The 16,842-nt window shown below is 40.7% G+C and overlaps 1 protein-coding gene across 3 annotated transcripts in view; it reads right to left on the bottom strand.

Moving 5' to 3' along the window:
* Positions 1-16,842, bottom strand: part of iqsec1a (IQ motif and Sec7 domain ArfGEF 1a) — a 90,151-nt gene that overhangs the window by 53,177 nt on the left and 20,132 nt on the right. For all 3 annotated transcript variants that reach the window (XM_028582055.1, XM_028582054.1, XM_028582061.1), the window contains exon 3: positions 14,165-14,272. In XM_028582055.1, the coding sequence (XP_028437856.1) occupies positions 14,165-14,272 (108 nt within the window). The remainder of the gene's footprint in view (positions 1-14,164; positions 14,273-16,842) is intronic.

Here is a 16,842-nt window from a genome sequence, read left to right on the forward strand (position 1 = left end):
AAGGAATGCCAAAACCAGAAAAAAGTGTGAAATATTAAGCAACATTACTAAAGAGTCAAGGTTTATTATGGGGGAAGTTCTGGCAGCAAAATGGGTCAAAATGAACACAAACTGTAGATGGTGTACACAATGTACTGTGCCCCTATTAGGAAATGGATCGTACTGTTGTTGACACCTTCACCAGGTAACAGCATCCAAAGCGGGATGGGAGGCATGCATGGCGAGTGTCTATGGAGACAAGCTCACGCACACACGCACACACACACACACACACACACCTAGAGAGAGAAACCCTGGGTTGATGGCTCACAGTCTCCAGGGGAGGATGTGTTTCACCTTGTGCAGACTCAATGGCACACAATGCAGTCGATGTATTGCGTGTTAGAGCCAAGGTGACTAGTACCATCAGACATTTGTCTTCTGCCTAATGAACTTCTGTAGTGGCTAATTGTACATGTGCATCATCTCACTGCAATTACACTGGCTATGTACTTTCTAATTCTCTGCGTATCCCTCCAGCTCTGACGCTTGTCACTGAGCCGTGTGTGCGACTGTATTTGTGCCAGAGTGCCTGTTTGTGCACACTTGTTTGTGTACACCTAAGAGTGCAGAGTGGAAACCCTGTATAATTTTTATTCCAACATTGTCCAACTCTTCATATCCACATATCTAGAGCAAGATTTATTCTAACACTTACTGTCCAGACTGCCACAAAATGCACTGTGTGCACAAGCTTCCCAAATGAGCACTAACATATTTGCTGTCCTCAGAGGACAAACCCTTTCCATTTTGGGCACGCCATGAGTTTCCTTTTGCGCCACACTCAGGCCATGACATCCACTTTACACACAATATATCTCAGATTATGAAGATTGCCATTAAATCTACTGAGCCTGTTCCATGTTTGTAGACAACCCCAATGTCTTTCGTTTAAAGGACAAACTTGAGTTTTTAAGTCATTTTAGACAATACTTTAATGTTTAACACAATTGATATTTCTATTCAACACTTTCAACTGCTGGATGTACAAAAGACTACAGCCTCTAACTAGCAGATTCTACCTCCTCATTCCGTGGCAGCACTTGTAATGTCACCTAAAGAGAGTTAATCAGTGAGGTGTTTCGGCCCAATTTTTCCAAAGCTTGTCATGTAATTTAACCTCCAGTTTGACAGTTGGCCAATTTGTGTGATCTTTTCACTGTGTGCGTTTTAAAATGTTGTGGGGGGAGTGGCTCATACAGGGGCAACGATGAGCTCCATTCTGTTCAACATCGAGTGTGTATCTGCAAACCCCGAACAGAGTGTTAGTAGTCCGGGCACACGCACACACGCGCACGCGCACGCACACGCACACGCGCACACACACACACACACAGAGGAGGAGAGCCCTGAAAGCCAGCATGCTCTTTCAAATTGTCCAATAACCTTAAATTCATGAATTCAGTGAGACACTTTTCATCACAAAGGCACGGGCTCCACAAGAGCACAACGTGTAAAATGGCATTTTATTTTCTGGCCTAGCGTGGCTCTACACACATAGAAACATGTTGCTATGTGGCCTTTAAGATGTATAAATACTGCATACATTGGCCTTCTTTTGCCAACCTCACAGCTCTCCTCTGTCACCATATGGCCCCTTTTAATCCAGCTGGCCTCGGTGTATGATGTGGGCTGTTGGACTATAGCTGTAGGATTCTGGGCAGTACTGTGTGCGGAAGGCTTCCCAGCCTGGCAGCACACAAAACACACACAGAGCACAGATACACATACTGTATATGCATTGCATACAGACACAAACAACACATACTGTAGAAGGCTTTTAGTGTCACAGGTCCAAACTAATTGCCTTCTGTCTGTCCTTACACTGGAGCTGAAGCCATTAGTTGATCAACAACAGATTGATCAGCAAACAATTTTAAAACTGATTAATAGTTTAAGTACTTTTCTAAGCAAAAAGCTCCCTAAATGTGAATATTCAGTTTTTTTGTCTTCTATGATAGTTAATTGATTATTATTATTGTTGGTCTAACAAAAAGGCATTTGAGGATTGTCCCTCTTGCACTCTGGATCATTTTTCAGTACTTTCTGACATTCTACAGTAGGCAACTAATCGGTTTATAGAATACCAATTCGATAGATTAATCGCTGATGAAAATAATCAATGCAGCACCATCTTAGGCTAAACATTGTTTTCCTGGTTTAGATGTTGCTGTAAAAAGGTGTCATTGTAAAAACGAGAAGAGACAAAAAACGAGAAGAGTTGCTCAACTGAAATTGAAAATCAAGAGTTTCCTGACATCGCTTGTTTCTCGCTGAATTGGCTGTCAGTCTCTGCTGAGTTGCCTTAGCTTATATAAAGACAGATAACAGAGATATACAACTGCTGGTCACAAAACAGCAAGTTCTGTACACTTGAACTTCTCAAAACTGATGCAGCACTTTGTTGCCATCAAAGTGCATTCTGTTTTTCTCTTTTTAGGGAGGCTAGCATCCTCTTGGATGTTTTAAATATTTAACAAGACAAACTGTATGTTCATTGTCCTGCGTTGTGTATGAGTCTGCACATTATGGAACAGCAGTACTGCTGGAAGTGTCTGTGCCTAACAGTGGGAAGCATTATTTTGTCCTCAGCTGAGCTGCTCTGCAGGGGTCTCGTTTCCCCTCTCATGAGACTTCAGCCCACTTCAAACACATAAGTAAAAGAGAGAGAGTTACAGAGAACCAACATTCAACACAGCACTATGAGCTGTCCACCACAAGATGGCAGTGCATCACCTCCTCTGCATGAACAACGGCAGCCTGACCAGTGCCACAATGTCATCAGGAGGGTTATTGTTGGGCCACATGACAGACCAAGTTAGAAAAAAAGCACGTTACATGCTTCATTTAGCAACATTAATAAAAACATATGGGGACTCAACAAACCATTTTTAAGTAAGACAGAAGATAACAATGCGCTAAATCCCAGGAATTAGTGTAATGTACTGTTTGTGCGCTTTATTACATTATAGTTGAAATGAAAAACATCACAGTTACCAACAGTTATTTCAGCAATGTTGTGTTCAGTTTTGATTAACTTTTCGTTCCACAAAAACATTTTCCTAACAATTTCAATTAGTGTCAACAGCTGGAAAAACTGAACTCCCCTGAGATAGTGACCTCTATCATCCTACGCTGGAGGTTTCCCTGCTGTTTTTTTCCATGTACCAACACAGCTCAGCCTCTCTGTAGCTCTCTGGCAGAGGGCACGGCACTGTGCAAAGGCTCCTTCTGTCACTGACTTGGACTTAAGCCTGAGAACATCAGAGGCAGAAGACAGACAAGCTTTTCATAGCAGGCCAGACAAAGAGCTGTCTCTCTGTTCCTAACTGTGAAGTACAGACAGAGCCGTATCTTGACCCCTCAGGCCTCTGCTGAAGGTCTCTGCTGCCACCGCAGAAGTTTATGCTTCTCGATAAGCTGGTGTCAGTAATACTGATGTGAAGCTGTAGCAGCACTAGCACTCTAGCACAAACACAACTGATATTTCCAGTGGTGGAAGAAGTACTCCGAGCTATTACAAGTAAAAGTCCTGTATTTAAATCTTACTTAAGTAAAAAAAAAAAAAAAAGTATCATAAGCAAGCAAAACATACTATCACACAAACAATGGCTTAATATTCCAGAGTTCTTTGATCAAGGTGTGCTGATTTTGCATGTCTCATTAATACTTTATCATGGCCCATAAAAATAAATAATAATAAAAAAAGGAAAAATGTATTCTCACAATCTAATCTCTCTTTCATCTACACTTTCTGCTCTTCACTCGCAGGAGATATCACCCCACACACAATTCAGCAGTGGCAGCATCTATGTTAATATCTCAATGCACATACAGAAACAAATCCCTCTTCTTGAGTATCAGAGTTGAAAAAAAAAAAAAAGCAGCTGAGAACAAGCGATCACACTCTCCAGTCTTATTTCCTGGGGAAAAGTGTGCTACTCCTTGCACCCTCACCTCATCCCTGCGAGCCCTCCCTCTGCTCGATCCGAGCGGCGATACAGAGCTATGGAATTGCCAATGCCTTCTATCAGACTGGGAGATATATCTGGAGCGCACAGAGGCCCTTTTGCCTGATATTACTGTGGCATGGAGCTGATGAAAGGATAAGCTATGTGAGAGACTTGCACAGTATCACTAATCTCTCACTACATCTAATTTACCAGGGAAAGTAAAAATGGGTACTACAGTAAAAAGCAAAGCATTGGTTGAGAAAAAAGGATGCTCTGATATCATGTTTTCACTGGCCTCGAGGAGTTGCATCGGTTGAGCTTGTATCACCTAGAGGCTTTCAAAATCACACTGTCACACATGATTTTGTCAAGAAATGTAACACCTGTGCACTGTCTCCAGACAGGTGGGTGTCTTTTCATTACTGCTGAAGAGATGCATTTACTCCAGGCACATTGTGCTTGTTCAACCTTGACTGAAACACAAACTCCTGCCTTTCTGATTTATAATAAAAAAAAATACACATTTTGTTTTAATGAAGGTGCTTTTTTTCGAGACAATTGTTGTTTTTTTTCTCTCCATCTGCTGAGAAGAATAGTAATTAATAATTCACAAGTGTACTATGTCTTCCTCGTGACCATATCACGCATAACGTCATGGTCAATTACTGAGAGCGGCTGCTGGCTGATATGCGATTATGGGTTTAGGGTTGGAACGGGATGTATGTTTGTTGGCTTGACAGGACATTTTGGTTATTATGGCTTAATACAGAGACAAGGTAATCTTGTGCTTCCACACTGATTCACAGCTCTCACCTTTGACAAAGCACAGTACAAACTGAACAGAGAATTGTCTAAAGAAAACAATATGTCGGGGGACGTTTTCACAAGTCGCCACACAAGCGGGTCCCTGAACAATGATCAGAATGTATCATCACGTGTATTTTATTTATGTAGGTATAAACGCACAAAGTGCATTAGTGTACAGTATATTGTCTTTTACATAGCTAATGTGATGTACTGTTGTGTAAAGGATAATTATTTTTATTTTTTAATTAAAATGCAAATCACATTCTCCCCAAACTGCTTATAATGCTTGTTTTGTTTCCCCAAACACAAATATATTCAGTTTAAAATTACATTAAACAGTACATTTTTATATTTTAGAAGAGAACAGCAAACGTTTGGTAGTTTTTGCTTTATAAATGACTAATAATAGATTGATTATCAAAATTTCTGGCAATTAATGGTCTCTCATTAAACTAACTGACTAATCCTCGTTTCAGCTGTACTTTTTTCTTTTTTTATCTATTATAAAAAACATTTTCAATTACTGTGACTATAGGAGTTTCAACCAACTTTAAAGTAAGTACATTTTACTGAAAAAAAGTTAATTATGTTTTAATATTTGTACACAAACATTTGCAGTTGTGGATTCCATATCAGATTATCATTTTGGTGCAGCATCAATTTACATCTATCTACAGTCTTTAAATAGCACAGGGGGGGGACTCAAATACATGTGAATCACAGCCAATACTCTCACAACTGAATGCTGGCCAGCCTTTATTGTATTGTGTCATGATCCTTCAAAGCAATTTTTATGTGCGGCGTGGCGGTCTGAATGCAAAACAACACACACACACACACACACACACACACACACACACACACACACACACACACACACACACACACACACACACACACACACACACACACACACACACACACACACACACACACACACACACACACACACACACACACACACACACACACACACACACACACACACACACACACACACACACACACACACACACCAGCCAAAAGGCTCATCAGCGATATGAGTGAAGGGCACATTTCTCTCGGTTATTTAGAGTCAAAGCAACTTATCATAAGCCACATGGCGGTATGCAGTTCAGAATCAAAACTGTGTGTTTCCAGTGATCCCGCTTCATAGCGCAGCAAGGAGCCTGTAATTAACTGTTAGAGAATGTGATGACGAAACAGAAGCTGGGAACTTCAAAGACAAACCGAGAGCTTTCCCAAGAGTTCAAACACATTATGGAAGTGGGCTCTCGCTTTCATAGGCCTATTAAATCATTGTGCAGTTGTGATTTCCCATCTGGTGAAATCAAAACTTTACAATACTAACAGCAGTAAATAAAAAAGGCTAATAAAGAAAGAATTCATACAACTTTTATAGGAGGCAGAAGCCACTTTCATCACTGCTTTTTTAAAACAGACACTAACTCTTGCACACAACAACTGCTCCTTCATTTCCCAAGGACTGTTTGCTGCCACATACAATAAATGTTTATTGTGTCGTTAAGCCCTTTCCAAATGACCTTAGATATTGTCAAGGCCTTATAGAGAGGAGGAAGGCAGCAGTCGAATAACACAACAGCAATGCCGGGTTCATGGACCTACATATGGTAATGCTTCTCAATTTCTACTGCATGTGTCATTTGTCCACCATATTGACCCCTGTGGCTAGATAACAGCCTCATGAGCTGCCTTCCTGCCTCCAACCTTCAGCAAATGACACAGTGGCTGTTTGCAGCAGGCAGACTGGGGGTATGTGATCCCATGAAGGCAAGCTAATCCCAGGAATCAATAGACTCTGCAGGGGTATTATTAGAGGGCTTGGAGATAATCACAGGTTCTGTTCTGAAATAGTCATTCACCATAATGAATATCATAAAGCATCTGAATTATTTATACATGAAATGGAGCTCCGGACGCCAAATCACAACCCGGACCACAAATAAATGGAGCAGTGCAATATTAGCAGCTTTTTTTTTTTAACGACCGTTTGGTAACAATATGGGAACTTTAAGAGGGAAATTCTTGTAGAAAGATTTACACTTCACCATGACCAGCCAGCCTTATGTTTACCTCCGTAAAAGCCCCCCATCTGTATCTATTCATCAAGTCAGATGTGTTTCCTTAATTAAGGAGACAGAAAGAGAGAGAGAGGCACAGAGAGACAAATAGAGTCAGAGAGGGTGAAAGAATACAGAGAAGCAGATGGTTTTTGATTGAGTGGGAGAAAAAAAGAGAATATCTGGAGAGAGAAAAAGGATTCAAAAGAGAGGCGTTAAGTAAGGAAAAAGGAATAGAGGAGCATCTTGGGTATTTAAAAGCATTCATTCTGCCTTGAGCTGGGCTTGATGGGTGCAGCGAGGTCTTAACTCTGGACAGGACTAAACTAGAAAGCAGCTGCAGGAAATGAATACAGCAGCTACTGCACAGGCAATACCCCAATCAGTTAAAACATGCTTTTTTCATCATGGTACTGAGGATCTGCCACAGAGGAAGTAGTTTTCTCTTCCATTGATGAGGTCATCTATATTCCTACGTCAGACCTGGTCATATAATATATATTATTATATAATATACGCTGCTTTTGTACCGTTTCTTTTCAAGTTGCAGCCACATGAGAATTCAGACTCTTCTCCTCTCAGTAAACCATAAAGACCAATTATCCCCTCTCACAATAAGCTGCAATCCTGCATCCCTATTGGCCTGGCTGACTGCTCCACTTTGAACTTTCTAAACCTAACATAAACACACTTCCTGCTTTCAGCTCTCACGCAATCAGTCATGGGATGACTACGAGCAGGAGAGTACATTATAGTGGCCACAAAAGAGGATATTTTCTACAATGGGTTTCCTTTTATTATGGCCCCCTACAGCAGGAGGGGAGAACATAGAAGTGGGAGAGATCGTTACAGAAGAGAACAAGTGGAAATAATGGTGACTGAAAGGGTGGAACACAAAAGGAACTTCACAGACTTCATAATTGTAGTAATGTTGACGTTGTGCGCAGTATGTGGGGAAATACATCCCAAAAAGAAGAGTTGGGTTGCTCTAAAGCTTACAGCCTCTGCAACTTGGAATCAAGGAATATCAGTCTGCCCCTTTTTGTAGGTCTTTTATTTTTATTTTTATTTTGTAATAGTATTTTAGAGCTGAAACAATTAATCAATTATAAAGCTTGAGTGATACTAAAGTTTTGATGTTGAACAATCAACGCATCAGTGCTCTCATGGTGAACAAATATGTAATGTGACATTGTTTCTAAATCACCTTAGACCTAATATGGCAATTCTGTACTGCAATTTCTTTAACGCCAATACTACAATACCAATATATTCGCAATAAGCTTATATTGGCCGATATATCAGTCTGGCAAAATTTGGTCTGACGGTTTACATAATGAACTGCAAGCAATTATGACTTTGCCTGGTTGAAAATGCATTGAAACTGTAGCAGAATGTAAATGTTTTTGTCTGACTTGGATTTTTTACTATTTATCAGCATAAACTATGCTTTCTGTACTTTGCAGCTGTACTTGCTAAATTCAAATTAAGTTTAATAAAGCATAGCAGATCAAGAAGCCATTTTCACCTCTTTTACTTACAGTATATTGGCAGATGAGCCATTTCTGCAGCTAATGGAAACTTGGAACTATCCAATTTATAATTCATCTCTTAAAGTAATTTACCTTCTTTCATTTTATGAATACAGTTTCCCTGTTTTAACATTTAGTGCTTTTATGCTTTACATTTAATTTCACTATAATTCCTCCCCCTCTGCTCTGGTGTCTGCAGGCCCAGGTTTTATTACCAGCTGCTGATTGACCGTGCCAGTGAGCAGTAGTGATAGATCGATTTTATCGGCCAGCCGATATACTGGGCCGATATTTGTGTTTTTACGTGTATCGGCATCGGCCGATACGCGGCTGCTGCGTTCGCCGAAAGTTTTTTCCCTGCATTATTTACAGACAGGCATCCACAGGCAGCTCTGTGTTGGTGGAGACCATAGACAGTATATAAACTGGACCAACAGACCCGTTGCTCTTGACGGAGACCAGTGAAGGATATTAGAAGCACTTTTCCGGTGAGCGCTGAGCATTACTGAGCAGCCTCCAACTGAGAGACGGAGATGTGATGTGAGCAACGTGTCTGAAAGTTGTAAGTCTTCCGGTAGCTGTGCCAAGAGAAATCTCAATCATTCCGAATCTTGCAGAGACGGAGAGCGTAGGATATTTGTAAGGAGATAACATAGACACAGGGTAATTATTGTAAACTAAAATGCTAGTTAACATTAGTAATTAAACCTAAACAGCTCATGTAAGTCAAAACTGCCTGCGAGCTTCTCCTGTACTATACGGTAATTCCTCTACTATGAGACAGTAAGTCACTTGGTTATGACACAATCGTTTACAAAAACGTCTGCTACGGAGCCATAACGTAAGATACAAGGTAATGGAGCCTTTTATACATTGTCGTGTTTCTTTAGAAATAAACAATGGACAAATAGAGTCTTTAAACGCTTCAGATGTAAAGTTATTCGCTGTCAAAGTGACGTCAAAATGAATGGCAGTCAATGGAATGCTAACGGGAGGTAATCGTTTTGTAGCGTCAACATGGCGCCATAGGAGGTTTGAGTTCTGAAGCGAAGCTTACCCCCTTGTTGGAGACGCTGCAGTTCACGTGCAAACCATGCACTGCCCCTCCCCCACTAGCAGAGTGCACAGGCTTCCAGCACCATGGCAGTCTTAAATTACAAATCAAGCACTTTATGGCTACTTTTCAGGTTTATTGTAGTGCTGTCAAACGATTAAAATATTTTAATCGCGATTAATCGCATTAATGTCATAGTTAACTCGCAATTAATTGCACATTTTTATCTATTCTAAATGTCCCTTGATTTCTTTTTGTCCCATTATTTTTTCTTATTTTAATGCATATGGAAAAGTGGATCGGCTTGCTTTGTTTTTTTTATTGAAAACAACATTGGCATATACTGTAATGTTCAATTTCACACTAACATTCTCACTCACTTGTCATTCACAGTAAGTTTGTTCTTAGTTGTGGTATCCATGTGCTTCTGTCTGAGGTCATCCATCGTCGCCTGGATTTCACGAGGGGGCGGAGAATTCGCATCAGCTGTGTGCTTGGCCATCAAGTGGTATTTCAGACAACATGCTGCGATGATCACAGATCACTTTAGTCTTGTCAATGGAACCATTTGGCAACGTTTTAAAAGTAAACTTTCCATTCAGAATCTTATTGGCATCCATTTCGGCATCTCGCGCTCGCCATCCACTCAAAACGTAACAAAACGTCTTTGGCTGGCTCGCCAGCCCAAACAAGTGTGTGCAGCGTGAACGTTAATCTCACGCTAAAAAAAATGTACGCCGTTAAAATGGGTTTACGTTAACGCCGTTAACGCATTTAACTAGCACTAGTTTATTGTTTTCTTAAATTATGTAAATGTGTTGACAAAGCACATTTTGTGATGACCTGATTATATCTGTCTTATAATATGTCAGCAAGCAATGCATCATCAAGGCTGTTTTGTAGATGTTGATGAAAGCCTTTTACCCTTGCACAGTTAACCATATGCAGTGCACCCATCCATATGATGTACATTGCACACATAATTTGGGTGATATGAACGTAAGATGATTGCAGAAGTGACACTGATCTATGTTTTTGTTTATTATTTGTAAAGAAATGGCAGAGCAGATTCTGAAAACAAATCCAGCTTGTGAGCAGTGCAGGCAAGTTAGAAATTTAAAGACATCAAAGCGATACTTTAAGCGATTTTCAACCAGTTTTTTATAATAACAAGTATGTGTAAATGAACTATGGTAAACTTCTTTCCATCTTGCCAGCGCCCAGATCTCGGTGCTCATCTTCCAGCTCAAAACCGCTACATCGAGGGCTGTTGCTCAAACTACAGATTGTACTTCTGCATGCGGACACAAAGAGTATAGTGGAGGATCGAGAGAGAGAGAGAGAGAGAGAGAGAGAGAGAGAGAGGCCCTCTCTTTCGCTCTCAAACTCAGACCGAAGTTCACAAACTCAGATTAAACTGTAAAACTAGACAGTGCTGAAGAAATATTAACCCCGAATCTTACAGTGTTGCCTACTTTCCGCTTAAAATGTTTTCAATTGAAGCATTTATTCCATTACCATCTAGACCAGTGGTGCCATTGGGGCAAAGTTTGTTTATTCAAGCAGAAACTAATATTTGCAGATTTCAGCTTCTCAAATATGAAGTTTTTGCTTTTCTTTGTATTTTAAATTAAGTTTTATACTGTTGGCTCCCACAACTAGTGATGCACGTTTTTTCCACTTTTTTTTTTTTTTTTTACATTTCGTAGATAACAGTAAATTAACTGGAAATGAAAAGCTAAAACCTTAATGAAGTTTATTCATCTTTGGCATTCACTCAAACATGATTTTATCAAGTGCATGTTGGGATATAAAACTAAAATGGAAACGGTAAACTCAACAGAACCCTATGAAGAACAAGTACCATGTGTGGTCTGTCCTCTATTTTACACAAAACATGTTGTGTAATCACAAAACCTGGTAAAACAAGTTTCCCTTTGTGCTCCAAGCATTTACAGTAGATGAGCTGGCTATCACACTCTGGTAAAGTGAACACAATCAACGGTTTGTGGGCGTATTTTTGTAGTTTTTAAAAAGGTATTTCACTCAACACGCTTTCTGCTGATCATGTTAGCAGGCTTAGTGGCAGAATCGTCATAACCAGCAGTCCAACGACTGCATCATTAGGTAACTACATTGACCTCAAATATGCACAAATATTTGAGGATATAAGCTATCACATCTAAGCTATTACATTGCCTGTCTAGATCTATATCTGATCAAATGCATGTGATTGCTTTTTGCAGAGGCAGGAGGCAGAGAAAAGAGAGGCAGACAGCATGAAAGAACAGGTACAGAGTAATATGAGGAGTACAAACAAGGAAAGAGAGGTAAAGAAAAAACATACAGCAGAAGCAACAAAGTGGTGCGAGTCAACCTCCTCTAACTTAGCTACATCCAGTCAAAAGATAGAGTGGCAACTGCAGATGCAGGAGACAATTATGTTGACAATGTTCGCGTTGTCAACAAAAAAGCCACAGTTTGCAAGCTCTGCTATGTGCGTGTACCATATTCTGTAAGTTTACCATTGCACATTAGCCTAGCAGATAGCGGAGTTTCCTTCTGTTTATAGCTTAATCCTGACAAAATCGCACGGTTGAATTTCAGCCTACATGCACATTTTGTAGCCTAAACAGAGTACCTTATATTGGTTATATTAGAGAGAGCAACAAGGTAGCGGACTGCCGAGTCGCCCTCTCTGCTCTCTGTCTGCTCAGCTGCTAAGACCGCTGTGCTGGTTCGATGGCGTTTTAAGCCCCCAACCAAGACTTCAAGGCAGCGCTGCGACCGTCATCTTCAAGGCACCTAAAGCCCAAGACACACAGCCGATAATCGGCCGTCGGACAGTCTGGCGAGGTCAGTGACTCGAGTCTGTTCCGTGAGTTCCGTGCCGTCGTCCGTCTGAGGGGCCGTCAGCCTTCATTTTGGCCGATATGACATGTTGAATCGGAAGGCGGGCACTGCCGACAGTCGGACTCAAATGACCAATCTGACTGGTAGAGTGCTAACCCGGAAACGAGGAGCGGGATGAGCATGACTAGAGTCTCTCAAAATCTGATGAAAATCTTTCAAACTGACCTTTGTCGATCTGAAATGAAGACAGATTCAGCAACTGCACGGCCTATTTTTCGCTTAAAATGTTTTCAGAAACACGTTTCGGTGAACTATTTTAGTACAACATGAGATCGTATTCTGCCGCCATGACAGTCTGTCTTTGAATTTCCGAGGAAACCAGAACCATGTGACGCGTTCGTCCAATCAGCTGCCGGTTTTCATTTTTGGGCGACAATACAGATTAGCGCCGCCTGCTGTTATGGAGACTTATTACGTCTCGTCGCTTTGGTGTGTTCCGAGGCACTTTTTTGACCAACTCGGGCAACTGTGACCTTAGAATTGAAAATGTTATCGAATCGAGGATTTGGAGAATCGTGACATCCCTAACAACTAAAAACACTTCCTATAATTAAAGTTTTCTTTAAACTTTTCCAATATGCTCACTGAAAACATCTAAAACAAGTGGAGTGATTCAGCATACTGCAGGACATGGTACTGCAGCTATCAAATGGCATAACAATTCATTTTCCACTTCCTTCCAATGCCACATAAACAAAGATCAATCACTCACCGAGAGCCTCACACAGCCCCACTGCTTCAATGGAGAACGATTATACTGGGGAACAGTAATAAAGCAACCATGTGAAATATCAGCAAAGTCAAAATGATCAGGTATTTGACCGGCATCTTTTGGTAATTAGGGGTTGATAATAGTGTGCCTGTGTTAGCAAACAATGCTGCTGAGCTGGAGAGGAAAACAATCATCCCCTGATCACAGCTATCATCTTGTTTACAGTCATGATCCATTTAACCTATTAGCTTTTAGCTGTGCTTGAAAATTACAGAGGACCAATCACACTGGGACAATCAGAGAGAGCACACCATGTGCGAGGTGTCAATCACAGAGAACTGGCAAATTCCTCATTTCTGCAGCGTTACCATAGTCTAAAAACAACCCACAGATGTTCCTACTCATCAGACACACTGCTCCTTAAAAATAGAACATGTCCCCACTATGCACTGGGATTTATTTTTGGGCTGCACATGAGCCACAAGTGGGCTGTGGATTAGGCGCACATTGCTTTTTGATGATGAAGCACACGGCACCAGGAGGCATTTTCTGAAACTCTCTCCAGCCTTTTGAAGCCCCCTAAGTCTGTCCCACTGATGCGGCTGTCTGCTCTCATCTCTCCTTGTTTTTACGGAGGCTCCGAGCTCAGCACAAGCTAATGGGTGAGCAGCGATGAAGGCTAATATACGCAGGGATCATATTTCATTAAGACTAAGCCTAATGATCTCCTACAGTGCATTTGGCCACTGACGTTCCTTGTGCACATCAGGAAAACAACATTGCGGCAATGAAACTGCTGTGTCATAAAAAGCTGATGACTGGAGAACAGCTGCAAAGACTCAAATATTAGGACACAGCAACGTTGTCAAGCTGTCAAGACCAATATATCTGCCGCCGAAAGGCTAACCACGAGGGCATCGATATGACCTGCGATGACTTTTAGACATTAACAAGGCAAGAGTAAGAAAAGAAAAAATATTCTGTGTCACAGTGGTGGAAAGTGGTGCTGTGGTACTTGTGGGGCAAACATTAAGCACATAAAACACAGTCATAAAAATAGCATCTTACTGTACCCAAAGGAAGCAGACTTCCATTTGCGGCAGGGGACGACTCTTCTGCGGCCTGCAGACACTATACTCCCAGGATTCTCTGTCACTTCGACAGGTAGGGAGGCATGTCTCCTACAGAGGGACAAACAAAACACACATCTCAGACTGTTGACACAGAAGGGCGGATGTAAAAATAACCTTTAAATGTTATAGGACTGCGCTGCATTAAAATCATCCATTTTCCCGTCAGACATTTTCCACTGTGGGTTTGTGACTTTCATGTTTTTACCTCTGTGTACTTCATTTTTCACAGACTCTTTTAGTGTCATGTAGCAGCACACTTGGCAATATGTAATTTTGTATTGCAACTTCCTCTAAAAGTGCAGTCTTTGAAAGAAGAATGACGTCAAAGTGTCCGAAACATGATTGGTTTTACTTTCAAACCACTAACCACGCAGTATTATCAGAGTATACACCACAACACACATATATTAATAATGCCCCATCAAAACAAAGCTGAGTTGAGCTTGGGAAGCATTAAAATATTCAACTTAAAAGAACAGATAAGTGTGCATTGGCCCATTGACTGCAACTCATATAATGTAGAGTTTACAGATTATTGATGACTACTTTTGAAGTTTTTTTTAAATGTCTAATTATGTGTTTCCTGCCCACAGGTAACTTCCATACATTTCAAAGACTTGACATTTGCTTGAGATGCATGCAGATAACTTATTACAGTGAATAACACGTGTGTTTGATCCATTATCGTTGCATGGCCTACATATGGTGCATTTATGTGACATCCTACAGATCAGAAAAAACATAATTTCTACTTGAAGTTAACTAGAGAAATTTGCAATGCCTTTTTAAAATATTATTTAAAATTATGTTTTTAATAAACTATTAGGTTTGTGTGACCTTTTTTTACAAAGTCCTAGTACAAAAGGTACACTAACTTGTACTTAATTGCAGTTATCCAACTATACTTCCATGTGCACTCATGATTAATGTACTTGCCCGCTTTTTTTGATGTACCAACATTGCACTACACGCAGCATAATTGGTACAACTTACATAAAGATAGAAATGGAAAGAAAAGAAAAGGGAAAAATGAAACTACCTGGTTGATCAAAGAAAAAGATGAGGTTGCATGGGGTAGGTTTTTTTTTTTAAAGTGTCTGCACAACTTCAAAGTTTGTGCTCGGTGTACTGCAGTTAAAGCGGTTTTGTCCTCTATACTGATCATTGCTCAGGCATTTCTCATCTCCTATCACGGGATACCATTTCCACAGAGTTGTTTCTCTCTCATCTATTGTTTGTTAAGGTTTTCACTGAGCTGGGCAGGTTGTGTCAGATAGGCCAGGCACATTTCTCAGGCATTCAATCTGCACTCAAGAACCAACAGCCTAATCATCTCTCTCTGGGGATGAGGTATTCATCAAAAACATAAAGCAACATCTGGCTCCATACAGAAAGCCATCAAGCCTAGAACGATAGCCATAGCATAATTTGATTTAGGCATGTACATATGTTGAATGAATAATTGCTAATTGTCCAGTCAAATAAAACCATATGTCAAATGACATTCTGTGGGACTTGATTTACTCCTTTAATTCACAACCATGCATTTTGTAAATTTATTTGCAGCAACAAATATAAGCATCCTTCATTCTTAAACACAGATTGTACTCTATATGAAAAATCCATCTGTATGAAAATGCACTGAGGCCCTGAGTAATATCAATGGTTAATTGTGTCATGGCTGCTGCCATTTGCTGCTGTTTCGGTATAATGAATTATTAATTTAAGAAATGCTAATGTCTCTGCTCTGGTGGAGTTGGGAGCTGTGAACCTTGAATTAGTCTGAATGTATCCTCCTGTCTTCTATTAGTGATAGCACTGCAGAGTCAAACACTCAGACCTTGTTTCAGAGCTGTCAGTGCAATGACTGATGCACAAACATCAACAATTCATAACAAAATGGCAGGTTTTTTTTCCACCGCAGGAGAGTTTTTCTCAGACTCAAAATCCATGTCCTTCATTGTCTTTGCTATCTATCACCATACACTGCACTCTCACATGCTTTGTTTAAATCCTATGGAGGGAAGTGTTTTCAGAACAATGCCTGATTAAGGCCTGAAATCCAGTCTACTCAGTCAAGGACAAAGACAAGCAGACTCGGTGTCCTACCCATCCAAGTTGAGCATCACTCTCCATGGCAACGAGAGATGGTGAAGGAGACAAGAGAAGACGATAGGTTTGTGTGGTCCCTGCGGAGAGCACCGGCTGAGGGGGAGAGACTGCACTAGACCAGCCCTGAAACCCAACACAGTCACCTCTCCTCCCTGCAGACAACTGCCCCTGACATGTACTGTCAGTGCATCAGAGGACCGACCGGCTCTTTTTAGGTTAGATTTCTATGTGAATTAAGCACAGTTCAGTCCACACATTGTGCGGTTTTAGAAAAATGTCCTGCCTGCAGATAGAAAACTGCAGCTCCATCGCTATTTCAGCGAACGCCTCATCTGTTAGAAGCTAAAGAAGTTGCAAGAGTGCAGTCTCTTTGCTCCCATTTATATTAATTCCTTTGGCATTTCGTTCTGCTTTGTAAATGATCACACAATACTTTTACATCACATGCAATAACCAGATGGCCTGAATTAATGCTTAAATTGATTGGAAACACTTTGATTACTGCT

This window comes from Perca flavescens, chromosome 7 (assembly GCF_004354835.1).
Source record: "Perca flavescens isolate YP-PL-M2 chromosome 7, PFLA_1.0, whole genome shotgun sequence".
Taxonomy (NCBI): Eukaryota; Metazoa; Chordata; class Actinopteri; order Perciformes; family Percidae; genus Perca; species Perca flavescens.